The following is a 22,760-nucleotide window of genomic DNA, read 5'->3' as shown; positions in this document are numbered from 1 at the left end:
TTTGTTAAGCGCGCGCCTCCTAGCAAACACGGGTGCTAGTATCGTGTGCAAAACACGCCGGTGTCGCACAGGATTTTTCTCATCCCCTGATTCTGATCATATGCAGCGACTTGGCTCACCACTGAGGCGCGCGGCTTTCCTGACACTTCCTATCGCTACTGCCGGCATTGCCTGGTATAATTATCCGTCGATCAGAGACTTCATGTCAGGGTCTAAGACGTTTGAAGTCCATCTCAAGGAGCGTGGTGCAGATGGGAAACCTGTGCTTAAAATGCACTCTCTGCCTCGCTTGAGCGAGGCTGAGGTGGACGCAAGGCTGCGGGAACACGCGTACGGACAAACTGTTCGTCGGTATGGCGGATTGAGTATGTATCAATGGAGCAGGCATTGAGAGTTGCATGCTCATCTTCGCGTTGTATCAGCCTGGAAGTACCAGACCGCCTTTCTGGCCGCTAATGATGGTATTGAAGATGCGCACTCTCAAGCATTGGTGGAACAGGACATAAGCTCAAAGGCGCCACCGGGTGATTTGCTCTTTTTTGCGGTACGTGTAATTGCATACCAGCCTTGTCCCGAGCTAATTTTTGCACATGCGAATAGGTAATGGATGGCCATGCAGGCCCTCATACTTCCAGACTTCTCTCCCGCACGCTCATACCGTCCGTGGCGTTTGAACTCGCATCCCTTATTAGTTCCCCACTGCCAGCCGCTTCGCCACACTCAAAATTGGTTTTGAACTACTTCAAACGCTTCGTCCCATACTTGTCTTCCCCGCAGAAGAATCAGATCCACGGCGTGGACCCATCCAATGTTTCGGAGGCCATAAAGAATGCCTTTGTCAAGCTCGATCATCAGATTATCAATGCCCCAATTGGACACTTAAAACGTCTGCAGTCCCAGAAATCTGACGTAGCACCTCATGAAGATCTAATGTCTACGCCCTTAATGCTTCCAGCGATGTCAGGCTCATGCGCTCTTTTCGCTTTGCTCGATACAGCAAGAAGAGACATGTATGTTGCGTGCACAGGTGATAGTCGGGCTGTTGCTGGATATTGGGATGAGCCAGCTGACGGCAGTCCCGGTTACTGGAGAGCGGAGGTTCTAACGGAGGATCAAACTGGCCGGAATCCCAATGAGCTGAAACGGTAAACAATTTCGGGGATAGTTGATGTCTCCTTTGGTTAATCGTTGATTAGAATGCAATCCGAACATCCTGCGGACGAGGCTGACACTGTTATCCAAAGAGGCCGTGTATTAGGTGGGCTTGAGCCAACTCGAGCCTTTGGAGATGCCCGCTACAAATGGGCCAGAGACATCCAGGAGAGGTGAGATGAACCCCACATCGGTCCACTCTTTTCACTTTGCCTCATTCGAATGTAGTCTTGTGCAGAACTTGCTTCCACCTAACACGCCATTTCGAAAAGCCCCCAAAGACTTGAAGACTCCTCCGTACGTTACATCCGAGCCTGTCATCACCCACCGCAAGTTGGATTTCATATCAGATCCCTCTTCTACCTCGGCATCGACAACCCCAGCAAAGCCGAAATCCACTTTAAGGTTCGTCGTGCTTGCCACAGATGGACTGTGGGACGAACTTTCGTCCTCCGAGGTCGTTTCTCTTGTCGGCGGTCACCTAGCCGGCCTGAAGGGGTCCGTGCCAAAAACCGCTCTCATCGAGACGGTTCGTGACACGGAAGGTGCTATGGGGGTGGAAGGTAAATCTGCATCCGTCTCCGAGAAAAAGCAACGGCAGCGGGAAACTGGAGAATGGGCATTTGTTGATGACCATGTTGGAACGCATGTCATACGCAATGCATTTGGTGGTGCAGACCGAGATCGCTTGGACAAGAAAATCTCCATTCCTCTAGGGATGGCGAGGAACTTCAGAGACGATGTCACAGTGACGGTCATATGGTATGAGAAATCGAACCCTCAGGCCGAAATAGTCAAAGCAAAGTTGTGATGCATGGGCAAGGGTGAAAAGCGGTATAATTTACAGCTGAAACATGCGATGATCGTCCATGTACGATCTTTAATGAGTAATATAATGTCTACCGAAGTCGTCCAAACACACAAACGAAAAAAAGAGACTAGGATTATGTTAAGATTCTCTTGTTCATTTTGGGTTTCATGCGGCTTGCCATGCTCGTTCGCTGGTCCTGATTTGAACGATCCTCATGGAGATTACTTCGCAATGCGTCTCGAGAAAACGGAGTGTGCTTGTGCCTTCGTTTATGGTCGTGCTTCTTGGATCGGTTGAACCGCGGAGGGAAACGGGCTGAGTTTTCATCGAGATGAGAATGACGCCGTTTCTTCTGCGGAGCGCCGTAGAACGAAGACTGCGGAATTGGGGTATCAAAAGGTTTAGATGGAGAAGGGTCGATACTGTCAGATGGTGGTGATTCTAAGACAGAATCAGATCTTTGAGGTACCGTTTCATCATCCTTCTCAATGGATGGTGTGGAAGTGGTGTTGACAAGTGTGGATGAGGAAGGCAAAGATAATCCTGGTACTTGACTATCTCTCTCCGAACCACCGTCGTTGGTTTCTGCCTCCGAAGAATCGTTTGTGTACTCAGATAGAGCCAGAAGCGCCGATGACGATAACGTGATGGATTTTCCCTTTGTCGCTGCAGTAATCCTAGCAGCTAACTTTATAGCCGCTGGATCCTTGGAGGGGATTTCTGGAGCTTTATGGCCTAGAAGATCAGGCTTCTCGAATGTGGGTGATACCTTTGTCTTCGCTTCGGTATCTGGGGGAGACACCTTCGTCCCAAGGTCCTCTTCATCATCATCGTCAAACATTGCTTTTCTCTTTTTCTGCCCTTGATTCTGCACGGATTTTCTGGGAAGGATCTCCGCTGGAGCAGCAAGGCCCGAGGCAGATATGGCGGCCTCCAAAGCCTGACCGGCGTCCTGCGCGTAGAATAATACATAGGCATTTTTGAGATCGAGGGGAATGCGGGAGCACTGTTCCACAGAATCATCGTTCATTTCGTACCAACGGCCATTCTTAGCCTTCACATGAGCGAGATAATGACCCGAATTGGGCCCAGAACCAAAGTGAGAGATGACGGCATACAAGGAATATCGGGGTCCAAACTGGCATGAACTTGAGTTATCGTCATGACGAAGAACCAATTCAGAAACGTACCTGACCCGCACTCATATACTTGTGAAGTGAGAGGTGCTCTTCGTATCTAACAGAATGTGACACTTTCCTTCCTAGTGGAGTAAACCGCTTTAGGTGTATTGTAAGGATTTGGGGGGCATCATGGATGGTGAACTGCTTCTCCGCCTCGACAGGTTTCTTGCATTTTTCGCACTTATACTTGTCCGCGCCAGCCAATACATCAATGGAAACGAATGAGTCCAGGGCAGCACGAATAGAGGGCCGCCTTGCGACGTCAATACTGAGGTCGAGCAGAGAGTCAAAAGTATCTGAAGGGTGGCTGCATGAACGACAGGTCACTCGTGACCGCAAGCGACCTCCGAAGATCTGATGTACCCAGGTAGTTTCCTTTATACCATGCGGTAACTTTCTGCAATAAGAAGTCACTTCAGCAACAAAGATAGACGCACATAGTCGGGCGAACATACGGGTCCGTTCCATGAAGAGCACTTCTCTGGAACGCATCTACGGTGTAGCGTAGAAATTCGTGGGCATCTTCTTGTCTCCCATGCCGAAGACTTTTGGCGATGCTTTTTAGGTTCTGCAGTACAGGAATCGGTGTGTATGAAGATGGTCCCACATTGGCGGTTATCGTCTTCGTAGCCAGATCTTTGAATTTACATGTCATGCAAAATGTGCCCACACTTGCTGGACAACGTTGACTAGAGGTGTGCTTGCTAGCTACCCATATCAGAGCAGGCGTATGCAGAAGGCATTGTAACACAGAATTCAAGAAGCAAGTATTGCCGACATTATTGAGGCCAACGCCAACGTTCCTCGTTCTATGGACCCATTCATTGGGGATTTCGATGGGATAAAGGGATTTTGGTGCTTCGGGTGCGTTCGACCCACCCGAAACAGAATGTATAACAGGGGCCAGAGGATTTTGAGCATTAAGCCGCCCAGCGCCAGGCGTCAAAGCATCCTGCGAATTTTTCTAGTTTGGTAGGAATCCTGCACATATAGACTTATCTACCTTAGAATGGGGCTCTGAAGAACTCTCAGAGAGCTTGGTATCGTCAAGTAGGATCATGTTAGCCGTGGGTTGGATGGTTGGATTCGCATCCTCTGCTTCCCTAAAAGCAATAGGGGTTGCAATCAAAGCACTTATAAGGTTTTTCTGAAGGCTTCCGGATAGGCTTGAGATGCTATTTCCAATGGAGGGTCCAGGGGTTGAAGGCTCTGAGGGCATTTGGGCCAGCTTATCGCTAGGAATATCTCTAGATGATGCATCAAAAAAAGACGGCAGGGACGCGACAGCAGCTGCCATCACGTCTACGGACTGGACGCGGGCCAGCGCAAGGGTAAATTGACGCGCGAGGATGGCGATGAAGGTGGCGGGAGCTGTGGCGGGGGGTTGCAAATTGTAGCATGCAATTGGATCCGGTACCGTCACCAAACTCAAAAACAAAGAGAGACGAGAGCGACGACTCGTCGACTCAAAAGATGTTATTAGACTCAAAAGCATATGTGAAATGAATGGAATGAAGGCCCGAAAACCGTGCAGGATACATAGATCTGTACGTAATGGGGGAGCTTGAACGAAGGATTTCGGAATCCTACTTCTTCCTCTTAGCTCCATGTGGATTTCGTCTACCATACCCAATCTCAGGCAGTGTTGGTATCGGTTTGGTCGATACTCCAAGCAGCATGTTTGGCATCCAATCAGGATCTGCCCAGCCGTCCCTACCCTGCGCCGCAGCAACCGCGCTCTTCATTTTCTGCTCCATTTTCTTGGTTTGGGCTCGCACCCTTTTCACCGCGCGCTGGAATTCTATTTGATCCTCGCGCAGAATTATATTATTTGTACCCCTGCTACCTGGTTTCGGCAGTGGTATCGAATATATCGTTCCTCGAAGATTATGTTTATAATTTTTCTTCAGATGGACGTGGACAGTGGGAGCAGTGCCCGGGGGAGACCCAGGAGGTGGTGCTGCCGTAGAAACGGATACTCGAGTGAGAGTTGCGTTCCCGCACTTTGGACAGAACTTTTTTGTCGGATCCTTAACTAGGCTGTGCAGAGTATCAGGGGCTTATCGATAAGGAATATGAATTCCACTTACGTGCAGCAAGCATGACATCTCAGCATCTTTGTTGACGCTTCCATGAGTTGCCTCCCTTCAAAGCTAATGAGAGGGAGATGGAGGTGCATTAGGACATTTTGCATCGCATAATCAGCAGTCATGCATGCCGCTTTCAGGCGAGCCTGCTCGTCCCCGAGATCGGCGTCAAACTCCCCCGGAAATTCATCACGAGCCTTCATTGTTGAGACGTTATCAGGTGTGATCCATTCGCCCTCCCCGTCATCATCAGAGGGAGGGTCCTCGAAAAGTGGGGCCACTTCAAGAGCCGGAGGGCGAGATCCAGAGGGCTCTTCTGGGAGTTCTGATATCTGAAGACCAGACAAATCTAGAGATTCCTCATCTCCATGGTTGTCCTTGTTTGGGTTTGCGTCGCCATCGTCCGCATCGTTAGTATCAATGCCCGAAGGCTCCAAAGACGAGGGGTCGGGATTATTTGTCGCATTACTTTCCTGGTAGGATCCAGGATCCTTTTGGGTGGGTTCTGGCTGTTCGGGGTTTGATCCCTAAAGACAGAGTCATTCAAGACATAATCCGCAAGGCCTAGATTAGACTCACAGATTTCTCTGAAAAGTTGGATGTAGAAGTAGTGGAGTCAGCCTCAGATGACGCTTTGGTGTGAACGGTATGTGCCAAGGCCAACACAAGCAAATCCGTGCTGGAGAGGACACCGTAGTCCCCAGATTTCTTCGCTGCCTCGGAAACTATAAAAGAAACATCAGTAGGGAACTCCCAAAAAACACCATATTTCCGCGCCTTTATGGAATGATAAGAGATTTGGGTTGACAACTTTGATGTCGACGCCTAGCAGCGGAAGTCTTTCGAGGTACGCTCTGGCATGTGACGACTGCACCTCAGTGATAACCTGAGGTACCGTCACATATGCCTTAGCTATTCCCCTAAGGGCTACCTCATGAACTAGCGGCCCCGTATCAAGGATAAGTGTGTCTATTCGAGGGGTGGACTCGGAGCCCATTTTTTAGATGTGGCAGTGCAGTAGATCATTTGCAACCGAATTCGCCATGATTAGGCACTCCAACTCCAAGTAGGCAGGACTCCAGCCTCTACGACTTCGTAATATTATAGTCGCTGCATGCCATCAGCTGTCACATTAAATACAAAAGGCCCACCCTCTCTCGATCCGTTGAAGTTGTTCTCTGCCTTCGACTTTCTTTCCTTCCCACTAAGCGCCTGTTTTTTCCACAACGGTCCCCCTGATGTCTCATTCTGATTTCGGGCTGTTATTGCAGTGTCGATCAGGGCGCTTCCAACACGGATCCACTTAGTTGTCGCCCTGTGGGCGCGTCATTTTAATGCATTGGTCACCGCTGAACATTTGCCATTCCGCTGACAAACCGGAATCGAATCAGGACTCTGAGTCTGACTTCCTCACATTCATGTATGATGCATGTTCCTTCGCAGGTACATACACAGCAATGGGGTGTGGTTGTGGCATGTGCATTCGCGCTCAGCTCGTATATATGGGCGCTTGTGTTATATGAATGTGCATACGCAGCGAACTGTCATTACTTGTGCACCCGCTTAAGATGCAGTACCCAGCTGGAAAAGCTCAGTTAAATGACTCCGCAGTCGACACAATCCCTAGCTCCACATAAAATCCTCGGGTGCCCCCGGCCCTGTACTCGTATCTTTTCCCTCGCATCTACCACAGGCTTCGGGATATCTGGCTGTCCTCTCGTACGCCGTTCCTCAGGCTGCCTATGGCTTTCTGCATACTGATTATTCACGTATGGTGAGTTTGCAGGTCTAGCAGTTTTCTAGACCTGATATTTCATTTCAATCCTTTTTCTTCCTAGCATCAGCCGCACGAATCGGCCTCAGTGCCTTCTTTATTTGCTTCGCGTCCGCTGTTCGTATCTACTCTGTCTATCTTTCTCTGGCGTCCGCCTTATGCTTCGGCTCACATGCCTAGACTCTATTCGGTATCATCAGGATCTAATTTATCCATGCTAGCCCGAGTCTCTGCTGCCTTCGAGTGTGGTACCGATTGTAAGTATTCGGTCTCGCTGAAGGTGAAGGTGTTGTGGTCTTTGGCGGGTACTATCCCGTATATTTAGGTATCGGCGCCATTGTGTGTTTTTTTTGGCTCTTTCCTGTTCTTCACTCTGTTCGCTGGTTGCGTGTTGCTATTGCTTGTTTTTTCTGCCACCATACCCAATCTCTACCTCAGTGTATTTAATCCAGGTTGCTTGGAGACCTCAGCGGTTGTCGGGGCTGTTCGCCAGATTACTTATCCAACAGTACAAGATTTGGCCCTATATACACACTCTACTTCTGGACAAGTCGTCCAGATATATCACCGGGTGTATGGCATGATGTGTACTCAGCAATCATATTTTCGTCCACTGCTGCTGTGCACATTAACAATAATGTCCAACGACATTTCCGGCGCCGATAGGTTCATAAACTTCTATCGCCAAGTGTTGATCCTGAGTACCTTTATGTCAGGTTTCCTTATGGTGAGGCCTTTGTGCCGTCCATTTTTCATCACCTTTTCCTTCGCGGCTAGAATATACGATATCATCATCGATCCTATGGCGGTTATGACAAATATACACAGCAGAGCATCACCAGGTTCGTTAGGTGGTGCTCAATGTGGGTCATATTGATTCAGCGCGAAGTGTATCTGTTGCATGCTGCAAAGCTGACTAGCTCATATATGTGGATTCCCCGACGTTACCAATCCGATACCACAAACAGTGAACGGGGCTTGTACGAAACTGAATTTCTCGATTTCCAAGGGACCTCTCAAATTCGGAGGGAGCAACGGTGTTGAGTACTACGAGTCGAGCATTGAGAAGTATCATTATTTGAGATAGAAATATTGATCTTTCATTTTCGATCTTGTTCAGCAATGCAGTCCGCTAAGCGATAGAGTGGTCTTCCGATTCCAATTTGAATTCAACCAAGTTCGAACCACTATTCTTCTGCCTGGGTCGTTCCCTAGGGGCGTGAAGTTTGAAAACCAATCCAGAACACTGATCGACTATCCTAGGCGACATAGTAGGTGGTGGCTGATGTGACCCGGAGAATTATGAAGGTCTAACACTGAGGCCACTGAAGCACAATCATTTTGAGGTCTTCGCAGTGAGGTCGTACGGTCCTGCAGCAATACCGACTCCCGGAGATGCAAAAAGCGGGGTTTTCAAATTGTGTCCATCGGGGCACTGATGGGGCAATCGATCTGAAGCGTTGGAGGCCCAGGGCTAACATGCAGGTGTAGGATTCTAACATTGCTCATCGTCCCGCCATTCGAGATAGGCATTACACTCCCGAGGGAGATTAATTCGATCTGAGTCGCCGGCTCTGCTCCCACCATTCATTTGGTCGAGGAACATTCACAGAAAAGAGCAACGCCGTTTGCAAAAGAAGTTCACGGAATGGCAGCGACTTCTGAGCGGTCCTTGAGCAATAGCTTTGAGGAGGCATTCCTCCTCGAAACTCTCTTTACCTGGGGACTTATTGGCTGAGATGGCCCGTATTTTGCTGCGGAATAATAAATCATGCTGGACAATGGCTCAGCTAGCTGAATACAATCCCAACCATCGGGGTGTGCAGTTGCACATGGAAATGGGGTGCCAAGAGATGTTCCAAATTCATGCTGGAAATTCAACAATTGGTCTAGCTGGGTCATGGACATTGCCAAAGTGTATATATAGTGGCGGCATTGGGCTCGGATATGTGTCTTGTCAAGATCGAGTTGAAATGGGTGCTTCAATTACTCGTCACTACTTGACATCAATGACGATGGCTCCACAGGCATTCGGTCTACGAACTATTTGATTGTGGTGTCAGGATCTGATTGAAGCTTATTACGTGCTACATGGAGTTGTATACAGTTGGGTTACTTACCTGCACGGAAACATGGGCAATAGTGGGTACAAATAAATGAGTGTTCTTGATATTATGATATTAATAAGTTAGGACCACGATCGGCCGTGAACCAAACAGTCAAGAAAACCCGTAAACGTTTCATCAATATTCCCAAATCAAGAATGACTGTCAACCCCCCACTATTCTCAAACTGAGCCGTGTGCACTACAAGTAGCAACAAGGGAATGCAATGAAAGGGAACATAGGAAGGTCCAAGATTTCAGGGGGACCCAAATTGCTCAAATTAGTGCCTCGGGGTCATGTCGAGGTTAGAAAGAGCGGCGTGTAGTGCGTTGAGCGACCAATCCAAATTCGAGGTGTGTAATCCTGGGTTGATGACAACCAGCTCACGTTAGAGTTTGACGCTTTCCTGGATGAATGGGAGCGCCTTCGAGTACTGTCTGAGATTCGAAAGAGCAAGATATAGATTATTGAGCGACCAAGCCAAATATAGGGTATATGATCCGAGGTGAACGGCAAGCAGGTCACGCCGGAGTTTGACACTTTCCTCAATGAACGGGAGCGCCTCCGAGTGCCATCCGAGATTCGAAAGAGTGCCATATAGACTGTTGCGTGACTGGGCCAAATCTACGTTGTATGATCCTGGGTGAACAACAACTATGTTGCGCTGGAGTTTGACACTTTCCTCGATGAGAGATACAGATCGTTGAGTGACTGAGCCAAATCTGGGGTGTAAGATCCTGGGTGAGCGGCAACCAGCTCGCGCCGGAGTTTGACACTTTCCTCGATGAATGGGAGTGCCTCCGAGTGCCGTCCAAGTTTTGAAAGAGAGAGATATAGATTGTTGAGTGACCGAGCCAAATTTGGGGTGTATGATCCTGGGTGAACGGCAACCAGCTCACGCCAGAGCTTGACACTTTCCATGATGAATGGGAGTGCCTCCGAGTGCCGTCCAAGTTTTGAAAGAGAGCGATACAGATTGTTGAGTGACTGAGCCAAATCTGGGGTGTATGATCCTGGGTGAATGGCAACCAGCTCACGCCGGAGTTTGACACTTTCCTCGATGAATGGGAGTGCCTCCGAGTGCCGTCTGAGATTCGAAAGAGAGAGATATAAATTGTTGAGCGACTGAGCCAAACTTGGGGTGTATGATCCTGGGTGAATGGCAACCAGCTCGCGCCGGAGTTTGACGCTTTCCATGATGAATGGGAGTGCCTCCGAGTGCCGTCCAAGTTTTGAAAGAGAGAGATATAGATTGTTGAGTGACTGAGCCAAATATGGGGTGTATGATCCTGGGTGAATGACAACCAGCTCACGCCGGAGTTTGACACTTTCCTCGATGAATGGGAGTGCCTCCGAGTGCTGTCCAAGATTCGAAAGCGAGAGATATAGATTGTTGAATGACTGAGCCAAATCTGGGGTGTATGATCCTGGGTGAATGGCAACCAGCTCGCGCCGGAGTTTGACACTTTCCATGATGAATGGGAGTGCTTCTGAGTGCCGTCCAAGTTTTGAAAGAGAGAGATATAGATTGTTGAGTGACTGAGCCAAATCTGGGGTGTATGGTCCTGGGTGAATGGCAACCAGCTCGTGCCGGAGTTTGACGCTTTCCATGATGAATGTGAGTGCCTCTGAGTGCCGTCCAAGTTTTGAAAAAGAAAGATATAGATTGTTGAGTGACTGAGCCAAATCTGGGGTATATGATCCTGGGTAGGTGGCAACCAGCTCACGCCAGAGTTTGACACTTTCCTCGATGAATGGGAGTGCCTCCGAGTGCCGTCCAAGATTCGAAAGAGAGAGATATAGATTGTTGAGTGACTGAGCCAAATCTGGGGTGTATGATCCTGGGTGAACGGCAACCAGCTTACGCCGGAGTTTGACACTTTCCATGATGAATGGGAGTGCCTCCGAGTGCCGTCCAAGTTTTGAAAGAGAGAGATATAGATTGTTGAGCGACTGAGCCAAATCTGGGGTGTATGATCCTGGGTGAATGGCAACCAGCTCACGCCCGAGTTTGACGCTTTCCATGATGAATGGGAGTGCTTCTGAGTGCCGTCCGAGATCTGAAAGAGCCGAATATAAAGTGCCAAGTGACCTGGCCAATTCCGGGGTGTAGGACTCTGAGTCCACAGAAACAAGGCAACGGCAAAGCACAACTGAATCCTTTGCTGCCTCATATGCCTCCCTAAATCTCAAAAAAAATCCCAAGTTCAACCGGAGATGGATAAGCACATGAACCAGCATGCAGACAGCATCTTTTGACCTTTGGTCAACCACCAACTGGGAAAACATGAGCTAACTTCATTAACACAATGGATAGTCCACACCTTAGACCACTCAGGGAGTACCGAAATACTGATGTAGCCTTCCATTCTCACACAGACTTCCACCCAGCGAGTGGCTTGCTGACTCAGAAATATGGCAACTGATTTATCGAGCTCTTGCGACCATTCCTGGACTCCACTGAGGTGATAAACTATGCAGCGACATGCATAATGCAAGTGCTCAGATAACTTCTCCGAAGGAATGCGCGGTAGTACATCTTGTCTCCGCAAGCCCTCAATCAGTCCGAGGCCCTCTAAAGAGGAGAGATCCTGATTCAGAATCTCAGTACATCGGAGGGCAATTTTCACATTCTCCTGTCCCACATCTACTGGACCGCAACGAAGGCTGATTAATTGGGGGTCAATCCGTTCTAAAATAAAGTCGCGGAAAGATTGGTGTAAGATGCAAATCGGATTGTCAGGATCCTCAAGTCCTGACAGGAGAGGTGCAAGTTCGGCCAACATGTATCGAACCGACGACTTCAAGGACGGTGACAAAATTGCATCCCAAGCTGCAACAGACAGAGGCTGTTGTGCAACGAAGATTGCTCCCATCACAACCGGATAGTCATGCACAAAATCTTCAACTTGCCAACCACACTTCTTCAGAATGGTTGTATACAACCGATCCATCATTCCCTCAGCAGAAACCGCCGATCCCTTTTCCCCTGTGCTGAGTAGCCCCTCCAGCGTCCGAATAGGGTCCTTGCTAGCCTTCCTCATGTAGCGAAAAATGGTACTGATCCAAATAAACAAGCCACCTGCTCGTTCCAAGATTCCCTCTACCATTTTCTCCTCGTCCTCAAGCTTATGCTGCATATCGGGATGACAATCCTTCAGTGTTTCCAGCTGGGAACGTATATATGTAGCGCAATCGTGCACGTTTGCATCATCCGAGAGATCAATGGAAAGACGATCGATTGGGGAATGGGATGAGAGGAAGCGATTGACACGATCGAATTGTCTTGACGTGATAAAGAACTTTATGGAGGATGGTAATTTAGGCACTTCTTCCCGGAGAATATTCGCAAGGGGCTCAAATGCTTCATCGTCACATTCATCTAAAGCATCGATGATGACCACCATAGGATGGTCCGAAAGTGGCGGTGTATGCAGGAGGGGTGGAGCCACCAATCTCTTGAATTGCATCGCAAACGGTGCTGTTGAGAGTGTAGGATCGTCCTGAAGTGCAGAGATAATGGAGGAGCGATAAACCTGATCGCGCTTTGCTAATGCTCGTGCCATCCCGCTGAACAGACAATCAGGCCGCGACTGCTCACCCGCCTTGAAAAAGAAGCTTAGCAATAGAGAACGATCCCTTGCGCATCGTTCTGCAATCGTGTGCGCAATCGAAGTCTTTCCAGCACCGGCCACAGCAGTGAGTAGCATGACACGGTGCCCGCTGTCCCTAGTGTCGTGGCACCATGCCATGATACGCTCCGTAAGACCCACCCTAGTGCCTTCTAGGCACGCCTGAGTTGAGTCATGATGCGCGACATCAGGGTACCGGAGTCCGCCAAGAATCAAGTCACCTTCGATGACCGACAATTTCACTCCAACCGTCAAATTCGTTCTAAGCTGCATCAGGAAAAATCAGAGGGATCATGGAACGATACCGTGAGGACAATTACCTGAAACGACGTCAATACTTTGTCAAGATCCTTCTTTAGTGAATCAATCCTTCCCGGATCTCTCAAGTGGGACAATGCATTGGTTAAAGCCGACCGCTTCTTTATTTTTGTGTGTCTTTGTTCTATTTCGGACTTGATCTTCTATAGCGCACTGGGACTTGATGTAAACACAAAGACTATCAAGAATGGATGAAACTTACCGATCAAGCTTTTTGGCGCTCTCCACCCATGGCTTTGCCTCTTCCGTTGACGGATCATAGGACTTTATGGCTGCAACTACTTCAGCCACGTTGTCCACGACGTATTTCCCAAAGTCCTCCCATTCCTTATTATTCTCCTTGAACTTCTACCCGACCCAGACCATTAGCCTTTGTTCGCGCGAACCCAGCATGAATAATTACTAACTTGAACCTCGCCAATGATGAGGAGTGCGCCGCTAGTCGCGCTCTTTAGAGGAGGGCACATATAAGCCGCAACATTGATGGCTGTAAGAATTGGTATCGCCATATCGCCTCCCGCTGCGATGATCTCATTGATCTTTCGCCTGAGACCTTCAGCTTTTTGTCGCAGTGACATGATGGTCGATGTTGATAAGTGGATGGAGGAGAGAGATCTTTGGGCATTCAACACACGTGGTGAGCCCCTAAATACTCAAGGCCCATGAGGCCGGCCTTTGTACGATTATGGAAGGATACTAGTTGGATGCATTGAGTGCGAACGAGGAAAGGAGACTCAGCGGCAAGCGCCGGCGGGATCTTACCTTAGTCTCGTTGCTACATGCCATCCGCTGTCATATTAAGCACTAAAAGCCCACCGTCTCTCGATTCATTGAAGTCATTTTCTGCCTTCGATTTATTTCCTTTCCATTATGCGCCTGTTTTTGGACTCCGCACGCCCTGGAAGTTCGCACTGAAGACGTTCCGTAATAGGCAGACTCCAGCCTCTATTAGTTCCGTAACGGTCCCCCCTGATGTCTCATTCCGCTCTCGGGTTGTTATTGCAGTGTCGGTCGGGGTGCTTCTAACACGGATTCACGGTTGTCACCCTGTGAACGCGTCATGGGTCACCTCTGAACGTTTACCAATCAATGAATATGATTGCGCCTGAAGTTCGACTTCTTCCGTTCCCCACCTTCATGTATGATGCATGTTCCTTCGCAGGCACATATACAGCGATGGGGTGTGCATTCGCACTCAGCTCGTATACATGGGCGCTTGTGTTATATAGCTGTACATGCATAGCGAATTGTCATCACTGTGCACACCCTTAAGATGCAGTACCCAGCCGGCGAAGGCCAGCTAAATGGCTCAGTAGTCGGCACTGCACATAAAATCTTCGGGTGCCCCCGGGCCCCGGTACTCCCATCCGCTGCACGCTTTGGGACATCCGGCTGTCCTCTCGTACGCCATGCCTGTCTGTGGCCTTCCGCATACCGATCATCCGCGTATGGTCGGTTTGCAGGTCTAGTAGTTTTCATCTAGACCTGATAATTTTAGTCAGTCTTTGTACTTCCTCGCGTCAGCTGCACGCATCGGCCTCAGTGCCTTCTTCGCGTCCGCGGTCCGTGCTTGCTCTGTCTATCTTGCCTTGGCGTCCCCCGTATGCTTCGGCTCCTATTCCTAGAGTCTGTTCGGTATATCCTCAGGTTCTCAATTTCGGTTTTTTTTTTGGCTTGACTCTTTTTGCCACCTTCGAGTGCGGTGCTGATTGTAAGTATCCCGTGTATTTATGTATCGGCGCCACTGTGTGTGTGTGTTTTTTTTTTGGCTCTTTCCTGTTCTTCACTCTGTTCACCCCTTGTGCGTTGCTTTTACCTGTTTTTTTTTTCTGCCACCACTCCCGATCTCCACCTGGTGGATTAAATCCAGGCTGCTTGCGAATTCAGAGCCTTCGGATTAGACCGAGGCTCAGTCGCACATGAAAAATGCAAGGGCTCACGTACCAAGTCCTCTTGGCATGCCCGCGTGCGGCCGAGCGCCGGCGACAATGCGGCAATTTTATGGTAGATTCTTACGGTCCCCGAGACGATTTCAACTGGCATCCATTACTGGCGTCGCGATCTCACCGCTGCTCTAGTGCTTCATTCGCAAGTGCAGTAGGTGAAATGGCGGAGACGCAGCTTACCTCACCGCTCACACAGGTGACAATGCCACTGAGGATGAGGCACAACGCCCGTGTTCTAAGCACCACTCCTGTGTCCCATTTTGCCAAGTACTCAAAGCATAGTTCTCGGGATGGTTATTCTTCTCTGGTCCCTGGCACCCCACTCAACAGGTACAAGGGAGCTATCATCGCAGCAGCATCGCTCTTCATGTACAAGCGGGCTTGGTTACATTGCCATCAGGGCGTTTGATTGGTATCTATGCCGCGGGATCGACTTCCACTTGCTAGACAGGCAGTCATTCGCCAGATTACTCATCCAACGGCACGAGATTTGGCCCTATACTCTCCACTTCTGGACAGGTCGTCCAGATGCATCATCGGGTGTATGGCCCGATGTGTACTCAGCAATCATATTTTCGTCTACTGCTGCCGCGTACAACAATAATAATTTCCAATGACATTTCCAGAGATGCGGATGCACACTCTTGGTTGCGCGCCCCGATACAGGAACAAACTTTGCTGCTGTGGTCAGAGAAGCTTATGGAGTCATTGAGGCGCCGATAGGTTCATAAACTTCTATCGATCCTGAGTACCGATTTACTAGTTTTATATCAGGTTTCCAGTCGTTATCTTATGGCGAGGCCTTTGCGCCGTCGCAAGGGCTCCGTCCAACCTGTGGATATGTTATAGGGCCGCTTCTTTGAGGTCCATATGAGGCGACCCCAGGCCTCCCACCAGTTGACACCACAATCCCTGTTATTTTTCATCACCCTTTCCTTCGCGGCTATATCATCATCGATTATATGGCGATTGCGACAGATATATACAGCAGAGCATCACCAGGTTCGTTAGGTGGCGCTCATTGTGGGTCATATTGATTCAGCGCGAAGTGTATCTGTTGCATGTTGCAAAGCTGACTAGCTCCTCGACGTTACCAATTCGATATCACAAACAGTGAACTGGACTCGCACGAAACCGAATTTTTCAATTTCCAAGGGACATCTCAAATTCGGAGGGAGCAATGGTGTTGAGTACTACGAGTCGAGCGTTAAGTATCAATACTAATCTTTCATTTCTGATCTCGTTCAGCAATGCAGTCCACTAAGCGATAGAGCAGTCTCCCGATTCTGATTCAACCAAGTTGGAACCGCTATCCTTCTGCCTGGGTCGTTCCCTTGGGGCGTGAAGTTCGAAAACCAACTTGGAACACTGATCGAAAATCCTAGTAGGTGGCAGCTGATCTGATCCTGAGAGTTATGAAGATCTAACACTGAGGTCACTGAGGCATAATGATTTTGAGATCTTCGCAGTGGGGTCATACGGTCCTTGAATACCAATACCGACTCCCGGAGATGTAAAAAGCGGGATTGTCAAATTGTGTCCATCGGGGCACTGACGGGGCAATCGATCTGAAGCGTTGGAGGCCCAGGGTTGACAGGTGGGTGTAAGATTATAGCATTGCTTATCGACCCACCATTTGCGATAGCCATTACAGAGTAATTCTGAGTCGCCGGCTCTGCTCCCTCCATTCATTTGGTCGAGGAGCATTCACGGAAAAGTGCAACATTTGCAAAGTAGTCTACGTAATGGCGGCGACTTCTGCGCGGTTCCTGAGCATTGAAGAGGTATTCCTCCTCGAAACTCTCTTTGCCTGGGGATTTATTGGCCGAGATGGCCCAGGTGGTATACATTTCTCTGCGGAATAATAAATCATGCTGTGCTGTCTTTGGCAATGGCTCAGCTAGTTGAATGCAATCCCGACCATCTGTTGCACATGAAAATGAGATGTTTCAAATTCAGGTAACAACAAGTGGCAGATTTTCTTTTTGTGGTGACGAGTGATGCCTACACATTACTGACGGACGGCGGGGTGAGGTTTGAGGGTGCTGAGCCTTCCTACCCTTTGTGCGCCTTTTATGCGGTTGAGACACGTCAGCGACGAGTTCGACACCGTCTTTTTCTCCTTCAGAACTCTTGTACAAGTCTGAGGTGAGAGCGATAGGTTTTTACTACATATCCTGGCACCAGCAGTAGTACCCAGCACCGCAATTTCATGGTGACTCGGTGCATACTCATGTAAACCGATTTCCATGTGAATGCGTGCAACGACCGCAGTGACACTCCGCAGCCCGGGCAAGAGCTCTGTGCGCCTTGACTTCTTAAACTCACACTATCCACATTAACAGGGTTATGATACCAGCATACTACGAGGTTTGCTCCATGACATGCAATACGGAAGAGTTGGAGGAACATGGAGGGAAGAACGATCCATTGACCGACGATAGCTTCGAAACTACTTATGTAGCGGGGTTTCGAAGGAGCAAATAGATTGGAAGTGCGGCTGTTGGTCTAGCTGGGTCATGGGGATTGCCAAAGTGTACATAGTGGCGGCGTTGGGCCCAGACACGGGTTTATGCCCGGAATTGATGGTAGTAGGTTGTAAACAGTGAACGGCAGTCAGCTCAAAGAGTGCAAATTGCGGAGTCTTGTCGAGGATATGTGCCGAGGAGTCGGGGTTGAGCTGAAGTGGCCAGCTACTTGACGTCAATGACTCGAGCTAGAACATCATAATCGATCTACCCCATGCTTCAGACTTCCCACTTCACTCAAATGCAATGGCAATGGTTCCACAGGCATTTGTTCTACGAACTACCTGTGGTGTCAGGATATTACCTATCCGATTGCGATTGAAGCTTATTACGTGGTACATGGAGTTGGGTTATTATTAAGTTAGGATCACGATCAGTTGTGAGCCGAACAGTCAAGAAAACTCATAAACGTTTCGTCAGTAGTCCCAAACCAAAAATCAATGTCAACCCCCAGTATTCTCAAACTGAGCTGTGTGCACTACAAGTAGCAAACGAGGGAATGGATTGAAAAGGGAAATAGGAAGGTCTCAGGGGGACCCAAGTTGTTCAAATTAGTGTCTCAGAATCACGTCCGAGGTCAGAAAGAGCGGTGCGTAGTGTGTTGAGTGCCCTATCCAAATTGGAGGTGTGTAATCCTGGGTTGATGACAACCAGCTCACGGTAGAGTTTGACGCTTTCCTTGATGAATGGGAGCGCCTCCGAGTGCCGTCCAAGATTCGAAAGAGCGTTATGTAGACTGTTGAGTGACAAAGCCAAATCTGGGGTGTATGATCCTGGGAGAACGGTAACTAACTCGAGCTGAAGTTTGACAGCTTCCTGAATGAATGAGAGCGCCTCCGAGTGCCGTTCAAGATTCGAAAGAGCTTCATATAGACTGTTGAGTGACCGAGCCAAATCCGGGGTGTATGATCCTGGGTGAATGGCAACGAGCTCGCGCTGGAGTTTGACGCTTTCCTCGACAAATGGGAGCGCCTCCGAGTGCCGTCCGAGATTCGCAAGAGCGGCATATAGTTTGTTGAGTGACCAAGCCAAATCAGCGTTGTATGATCCTGGGTGGACAGCAACTAGGTCGCGCCGAAGTTTAACGCTTTCCTCAATGAATGGGAGCGCCTCCAAGTCCCGTCCGAGATTCGAAAGAGCGGAATATAGACTGCCAAGTGATAAAGCCAAATCTGGGGTGTATGATCCTGGGTGAACAGCAACTAACTCGCGCTGAAGTTTGACGCATTCCTCGATGAATGGGAGCGCCTCCGAGTGCCGTCCGAGATTTGAAAGAGAGAGATATAGATTGTTGAGTGACCGAGCCAAATGTGGGGTGTATGATCCTGGGTGAATGGTAACCAGCTCGCGCCGGAGTTTGACGGTTTCCTCGATGAATGGGAGTGCCTCCGAATGCCGTCCAAGTTTCGAAAGAGCATTATATAGACTGTTGAGTGAAAAAGCCAAATCTGCGTTGTATGATCCTGGGTGAACAGCAACTAGGTCGCGCCGAAGTTTGACGCTTTCCTCAATGTATGGGAGTGCCTCCAAGTGCTGTCCGAGATTCGAAAGAGCACCATATAGACTGTTGAGTGACCAAGCCAAATCTGCGTTATATAAGCCTGGGCGAATGGCAACTAGGGCGCGCTGAAGTTTGACGCTTTCCTCAATGAATGGGAGTGCCTCTAAGTGCCGTCCGAGTTTCGAAAGAGAAGAAAATAGATTGTTGAGTGACGAAGCTAAATATAGGATGTATGATCCTGGGTGAACAGCAACGAGCTGGCGGTAGAGTTTGACCCTCTCCTCGATGAACAGGAGTGCCTCCGAGTGCCGTCCGAGATCCGAAAGAGCTAAATATAAAGCGCCAAGTGACCTGGCCAATTCCGGGGTGTAGGACTCTGAGTCCACGGAGACAAGGCAACGGCAAAGTACAACTGAATCCTTTGCTGCCTCATATGCCTCCCTGAATCTTAAAAAAAATCCCAAGTTCAACTGGAGCCGGATAAGCAGATTGGCCAGCATGCAGACAGCAGCTTTTGACCTTTGGTCAACCACCAGCTGGGAAAATATGAGCTAAGGCCATTCACACAATTGATAATCCACACCTTAGGCCACTGAGGGAGTATCGATATACTGATGTAGCCTTCCGTTCTCACACACACTTCCGCCCAGCAAGTGGCTTGCTGACTGAGAAATATACCAACTGATTTATCGAGCCCATGCGACCGTTCCTGAACTCCACTGAGGTGATAAACAGTGTGACGACATGCATAATGCAAATGCTCGGATAACTTCTCTGAAGGGATGTGCGGGAGCACATCTTGTCTCTGCAAGTCCTTAATCAGTCCAAGGCCCTCTAAAGAGGAGAGATCCTGATTCAGAATCTCAGTACATCGGTGGGCAATTCTCGCATTCTCCCGTCCCACATCTACTGGATTGCAATGAAGGCTGATTAATTGGGGATCGATCCGTTCAAGAATAAAGTCGCGAAAAGATTGGTGTAAGATGCGAATCGGATTGTCAGGATCCTCAAGTCCTGACAGGAGAGGTGCAAGTTCAGCCAACGTATATCGAACTGACGACTTCAAGAACGGTGACAAAATTGCATCCCAAGCTGCAACAGATAGAGGTTGTTGTGCAACGAGGATTGCTCCCATCACAACCGGATAGTCGCGCCCAAAATCTTCATCTTCCCAACCACACTTTTTCAGAATGCTTGAATACAACCGATCCATCATTCCCTCAGCAGAAATTGCCGACCCCTTTCCCCCTGTGCCAAGCAGCCCCTCCAGCGTCCTCATAGGGTCCTTGCTAGCCTTCCTCATGTAGCGAAAAATGGTACTGATCCAAATAAACAAGCCACCTGCTCGTTCCAAGATCCCCTCTACCGTTTTCTCCTCATCATCAAGCTTATGCTGCATATCGGGATGACAATTCTTCAGCGTTTCCAGCTGAGAACGTATGTATGTAGCACAGTCCTGCACGTTTGCATCTTCCGAGAGATCAATGGAAAAACGATCAATAGGGAAATGGGATGAGAGGAAGCGATTGACACGATCGAATTGTCTTGATGTGATAAAGAACTTTATGGACGATGGTAATTTAGGCACTTCTTCCCGAAGAATATTCGCAAGGGGCTCAAATGCTTCATCGTCACATTCATCCAAAGCATCAATGATGACCACCATAGGACGGTCCGAAAGCGGAGGGTTATGCAGGAGGGGTGGAGCCACCAATCTCCTGAATTGCATCACAAACGGTGCTGTTGAGAGTGTAGGATCGTCCTGAAGAGCAGAGATAATGGAGGAGTGATAAACTCGATCGCGCTTTGCCAACGCTCGAGCCATCCCACTGAACAGATAATCAGGCCGCGACTGTTCGCCTGCCTTGAAAAAGAAGCTTAGCAATAACACACGTTCCATTGCACATCGTTCCGCAATCGTGTGTGCGATGGAAGTCTTTCCAGCGCCGGCCACAGCGCTCAGCAATGCCAGCCGATTCTCGCTATCCGCGGTGTTACGACACCAGGCCATAATATGTTCAATGAGACCGACCCTAGTGCCTTCTAGGCAAGCCTGAGTTGAATCGTAGTGGGCGATATCGGGGTATCGGAGTCTACCAAGAATCGAGTCGTCTTCCATCGCCGACAATTTAACTCCAATTGTTAGGTTTGTCCTGAGCTACATCGGCAGAAAATAAGAATGGTTATGAAACGACGCCGAGACAAACATTACCTGAAACGACGCTAATGCTTTGTCAAGATCCTTCTTTAGGGAATCAATCCTTCCGGATCTCTCAAGTGGGACAACGCATTGATTAAAGCCGACCGCTTCTCTATTTTTGTGCGTCTTTGTTCTATTTCGGACTTGATCTTCTGTAGCGCACTGGGACTTGATGTAAACACAAAGACTATCAAGAATGGATGAAACTTACCGATCAAGCTTTTTGGCGCTCTCCACCCATGGCTTTGCCTCTTCCGTTGACGGATCATAGGACTTTATGGCTGCAACTACTTCGGCCACGTTGTCCACGACATATCTCCCAAAATTCACCCATTCTTTCTTATTCTCTTTGAACTCCTACCCAACCCAAACTATTAGCGCTTCGTTCGCGTGAAGCCAACATGAATAATTACTAACTTGAACTTCGCTGATGATGAAGAGTGCACCGCCAGTCGCGCTCTTTAGAGGAGGGCATACACTAGCCGCAGAATCGACGGCTGTGAGAATTGGTATCGCCATATCGCCTCCCGCTGCGAGGATATCATCGATCTTTCGCCTGAGACCCTGAGCCCTTTGTCGTAGTGACATGGTCGATGTTGACAAGTGGGTGGAGGAGAGAGATTTTGGGCGCTCAATACACAGCCCCTAAATGCTCAAGGCCCGAAGCATTTGTACAATTATGGAAGGATGGATGCATTTAGTGTGCCCAATCATATCGTGGCTGCCATCCGTGGGACATTTAATTATTTGGGGGACAGATGATAACCATCGAGTGTATGGGGAACAGTATCAGGCCCTTAGAAAAGCAAGCAGACTGAGCACCGAATACGAACTCCGCACGTAACCAGAGAAAGCATTGCCACGGTCACTCTGCTCGTGTAGCGGCAAGCGCCGGGGGGATCTTTCCTTACTGCTCGCCGTCTCCCAAATCATTGAACTGGCTCTCTGCCTTCGATCTTCATTAAGCGCCTGTTTTTGGACTATGGAAGTGCGCACTGCAGACGTTCCGTAACCCCCGATGTTTCGTTCCGCTCTTGGGCTGTTATTCCAGTGACAGGGTGCTTCCAACACGGATCCACTAGCTTGGTTGCCGTACTCTTAAGTTCGACCTTTCCGTCCCCCACCTTGTATGATGCGTGTTCCTTCACGGGCACGTTTATAGCGATGGGGAGTGTTGCGGAATGTCCATTCGCACTCCGCTCGTTGCTTGTGTTATATAAACGTGCATGCGTAGTGAACTGCCATTACTTATATATACACCCGCTTAAGATGCAGTACCCCCAGCCGCGAAGCTCAGCTAAGCATGGTTTAGTAGTCACCCCAATCCCTAGCTCTAGCTCCACATAAAACCCTCGGGATTGCACAACTAATTGGTTGATCCGGACCTGGGAAGAACATTGTATGGTATAGCGTAACTGGAATCAAGGAGCACTGGGTTTGACGAAGAAGAGTGGATCCGATTATATCACTGTGGAACATCAATCTCCTTGTTTGTATTTATCCTTAGCAATAGTTTACCCTGTTG

General features: G+C 49.0%; 5 protein-coding genes across 5 annotated transcripts; 1 reads left to right on the top strand and 4 right to left on the bottom strand.

Annotated features, from left to right (window-relative positions):
- The first annotated feature begins 59 nt into the window (after window positions 1–59).
- On the top strand, window positions 60–2,308 carry EI90DRAFT_3038844 (phosphatase 2C-like domain-containing protein). The gene is made up of 5 exons (XM_039058896.1): window positions 60–365; window positions 423–544; window positions 601–1,145; window positions 1,197–1,325; window positions 1,381–2,308. Exons 1-5 carry the CDS (start codon window positions 101–103, stop codon window positions 1,961–1,963), a joined length of 1,644 nt encoding a protein of 547 aa, XP_038920585.1. The 5' UTR covers window positions 60–100; the 3' UTR covers window positions 1,964–2,308.
- Window positions 2,030–4,552, bottom strand: EI90DRAFT_2403689 (uncharacterized protein). The gene is made up of 4 exons (XM_039052976.1): window positions 4,148–4,552; window positions 3,600–4,096; window positions 3,154–3,541; window positions 2,030–3,101 (listed from the first exon to the last, which is right to left on the bottom strand). Exons 1-4 carry the CDS (start codon window positions 4,439–4,441, stop codon window positions 2,097–2,099), a joined length of 2,184 nt encoding a protein of 727 aa, XP_038920584.1. The 5' UTR covers window positions 4,442–4,552; the 3' UTR covers window positions 2,030–2,096.
- A 74-nt stretch (window positions 4,553–4,626) lies between these two features.
- On the bottom strand, window positions 4,627–6,256 carry EI90DRAFT_3038842 (Nin one binding Zn-ribbon like-domain-containing protein). The gene is made up of 4 exons (XM_039058895.1): window positions 6,009–6,256; window positions 5,811–5,956; window positions 5,235–5,758; window positions 4,627–5,184 (listed from the first exon to the last, which is right to left on the bottom strand). Exons 1-4 carry the CDS (start codon window positions 6,226–6,228, stop codon window positions 4,731–4,733), a joined length of 1,344 nt encoding a protein of 447 aa, XP_038920583.1. The 5' UTR covers window positions 6,229–6,256; the 3' UTR covers window positions 4,627–4,730.
- A 2,870-nt stretch (window positions 6,257–9,126) lies between these two features.
- On the bottom strand, window positions 9,127–13,756 carry EI90DRAFT_3038838 (uncharacterized protein). Its single transcript, XM_039058894.1, is given in 13 exon segments — window positions 9,127–9,174; window positions 9,187–9,303; window positions 9,349–9,363; window positions 9,376–9,712; window positions 9,808–10,951; window positions 10,976–11,089; window positions 11,114–11,227; window positions 11,252–11,298; window positions 11,323–11,387; window positions 11,435–13,009; window positions 13,063–13,177; window positions 13,263–13,408; window positions 13,468–13,756. 10 exon segments carry the CDS (start codon window positions 13,636–13,638, stop codon window positions 9,499–9,501), a joined length of 3,705 nt encoding a protein of 1,234 aa, XP_038920582.1. The 5' UTR covers window positions 13,639–13,756; the 3' UTR covers window positions 9,127–9,174; window positions 9,187–9,303; window positions 9,349–9,363; window positions 9,376–9,498.
- A 4,324-nt stretch (window positions 13,757–18,080) lies between these two features.
- EI90DRAFT_3117803 (uncharacterized protein) lies at window positions 18,081–21,823 on the bottom strand (the record flags this gene model as incomplete). Its single annotated transcript, XM_039063028.1, has 5 exons — window positions 18,081–19,571; window positions 19,619–21,193; window positions 21,248–21,347; window positions 21,447–21,592; window positions 21,653–21,823. The coding sequence occupies 5 exons, from the start codon at window positions 21,821–21,823 to the stop codon at window positions 18,081–18,083; spliced, it is 3,483 nt and encodes a 1,160-aa protein (XP_038920581.1).
- Window positions 21,824–22,760: the final 937 nt, after the last annotated feature.

This window comes from Cantharellus anzutake, assembly GCF_015039405.1.
Source record: "Cantharellus anzutake strain C23 chromosome Unknown EI90scaffold_7, whole genome shotgun sequence".
Taxonomy (NCBI): domain Eukaryota; kingdom Fungi; phylum Basidiomycota; class Agaricomycetes; order Cantharellales; family Hydnaceae; genus Cantharellus; species Cantharellus anzutake.
This window is presented reverse-complemented; position numbering and strand designations above follow the sequence as displayed.

Coding starts and splice junctions, on each gene's coding strand:
- EI90DRAFT_3038838 (XM_039058894.1), bottom strand. CDS start 13,638: ATGTCACTGCGACAAAAAGCTGAAGGTCTCAGGCGAAAGATCAATGAG. Junction 10,952..10,975: donor GGAAAGTGTCAAACTCCGGC/GTAAGCTGGTTG, acceptor CCGTTCACCCAG/GATCATACACCCCAGATTTG. Junction 9,713..9,807: donor GCTCAGTCACTCAACGATCT/GTATCTCTCATC, acceptor GTCACGCAACAG/TCTATATGGCACTCTTTCGA.
- EI90DRAFT_3038842 (XM_039058895.1), bottom strand. CDS start 6,228: ATGGGCTCCGAGTCCACCCCTCGAATAGACACACTTATCCTTGATACG. Junction 5,759..5,810: donor CCAACTTTTCAGAGAAATCT/GTGAGTCTAATC, acceptor CTCTGTCTTTAG/GGATCAAACCCCGAACAGCC. Junction 5,185..5,234: donor AGATGTCATGCTTGCTGCAC/GTAAGTGGAATT, acceptor TACTCTGCACAG/CCTAGTTAAGGATCCGACAA.
- EI90DRAFT_3038844 (XM_039058896.1), top strand. CDS start 101: ATGCAGCGACTTGGCTCACCACTGAGGCGCGCGGCTTTCCTGACACTT. Junction 366..422: donor TCGTCGGTATGGCGGATTGA/GTATGTATCAAT, acceptor GCGTTGTATCAG/CCTGGAAGTACCAGACCGCC. Junction 1,146..1,196: donor AATCCCAATGAGCTGAAACG/GTAAACAATTTC, acceptor ATCGTTGATTAG/AATGCAATCCGAACATCCTG.
- EI90DRAFT_2403689 (XM_039052976.1), bottom strand. CDS start 4,441: ATGGCAGCTGCTGTCGCGTCCCTGCCGTCTTTTTTTGATGCATCATCT. Junction 4,097..4,147: donor CTTCAGAGCCCCATTCTAAG/GTAGATAAGTCT, acceptor AAAAATTCGCAG/GATGCTTTGACGCCTGGCGC. Junction 3,542..3,599: donor GCTCTTCATGGAACGGACCC/GTATGTTCGCCC, acceptor TTCTTATTGCAG/AAAGTTACCGCATGGTATAA.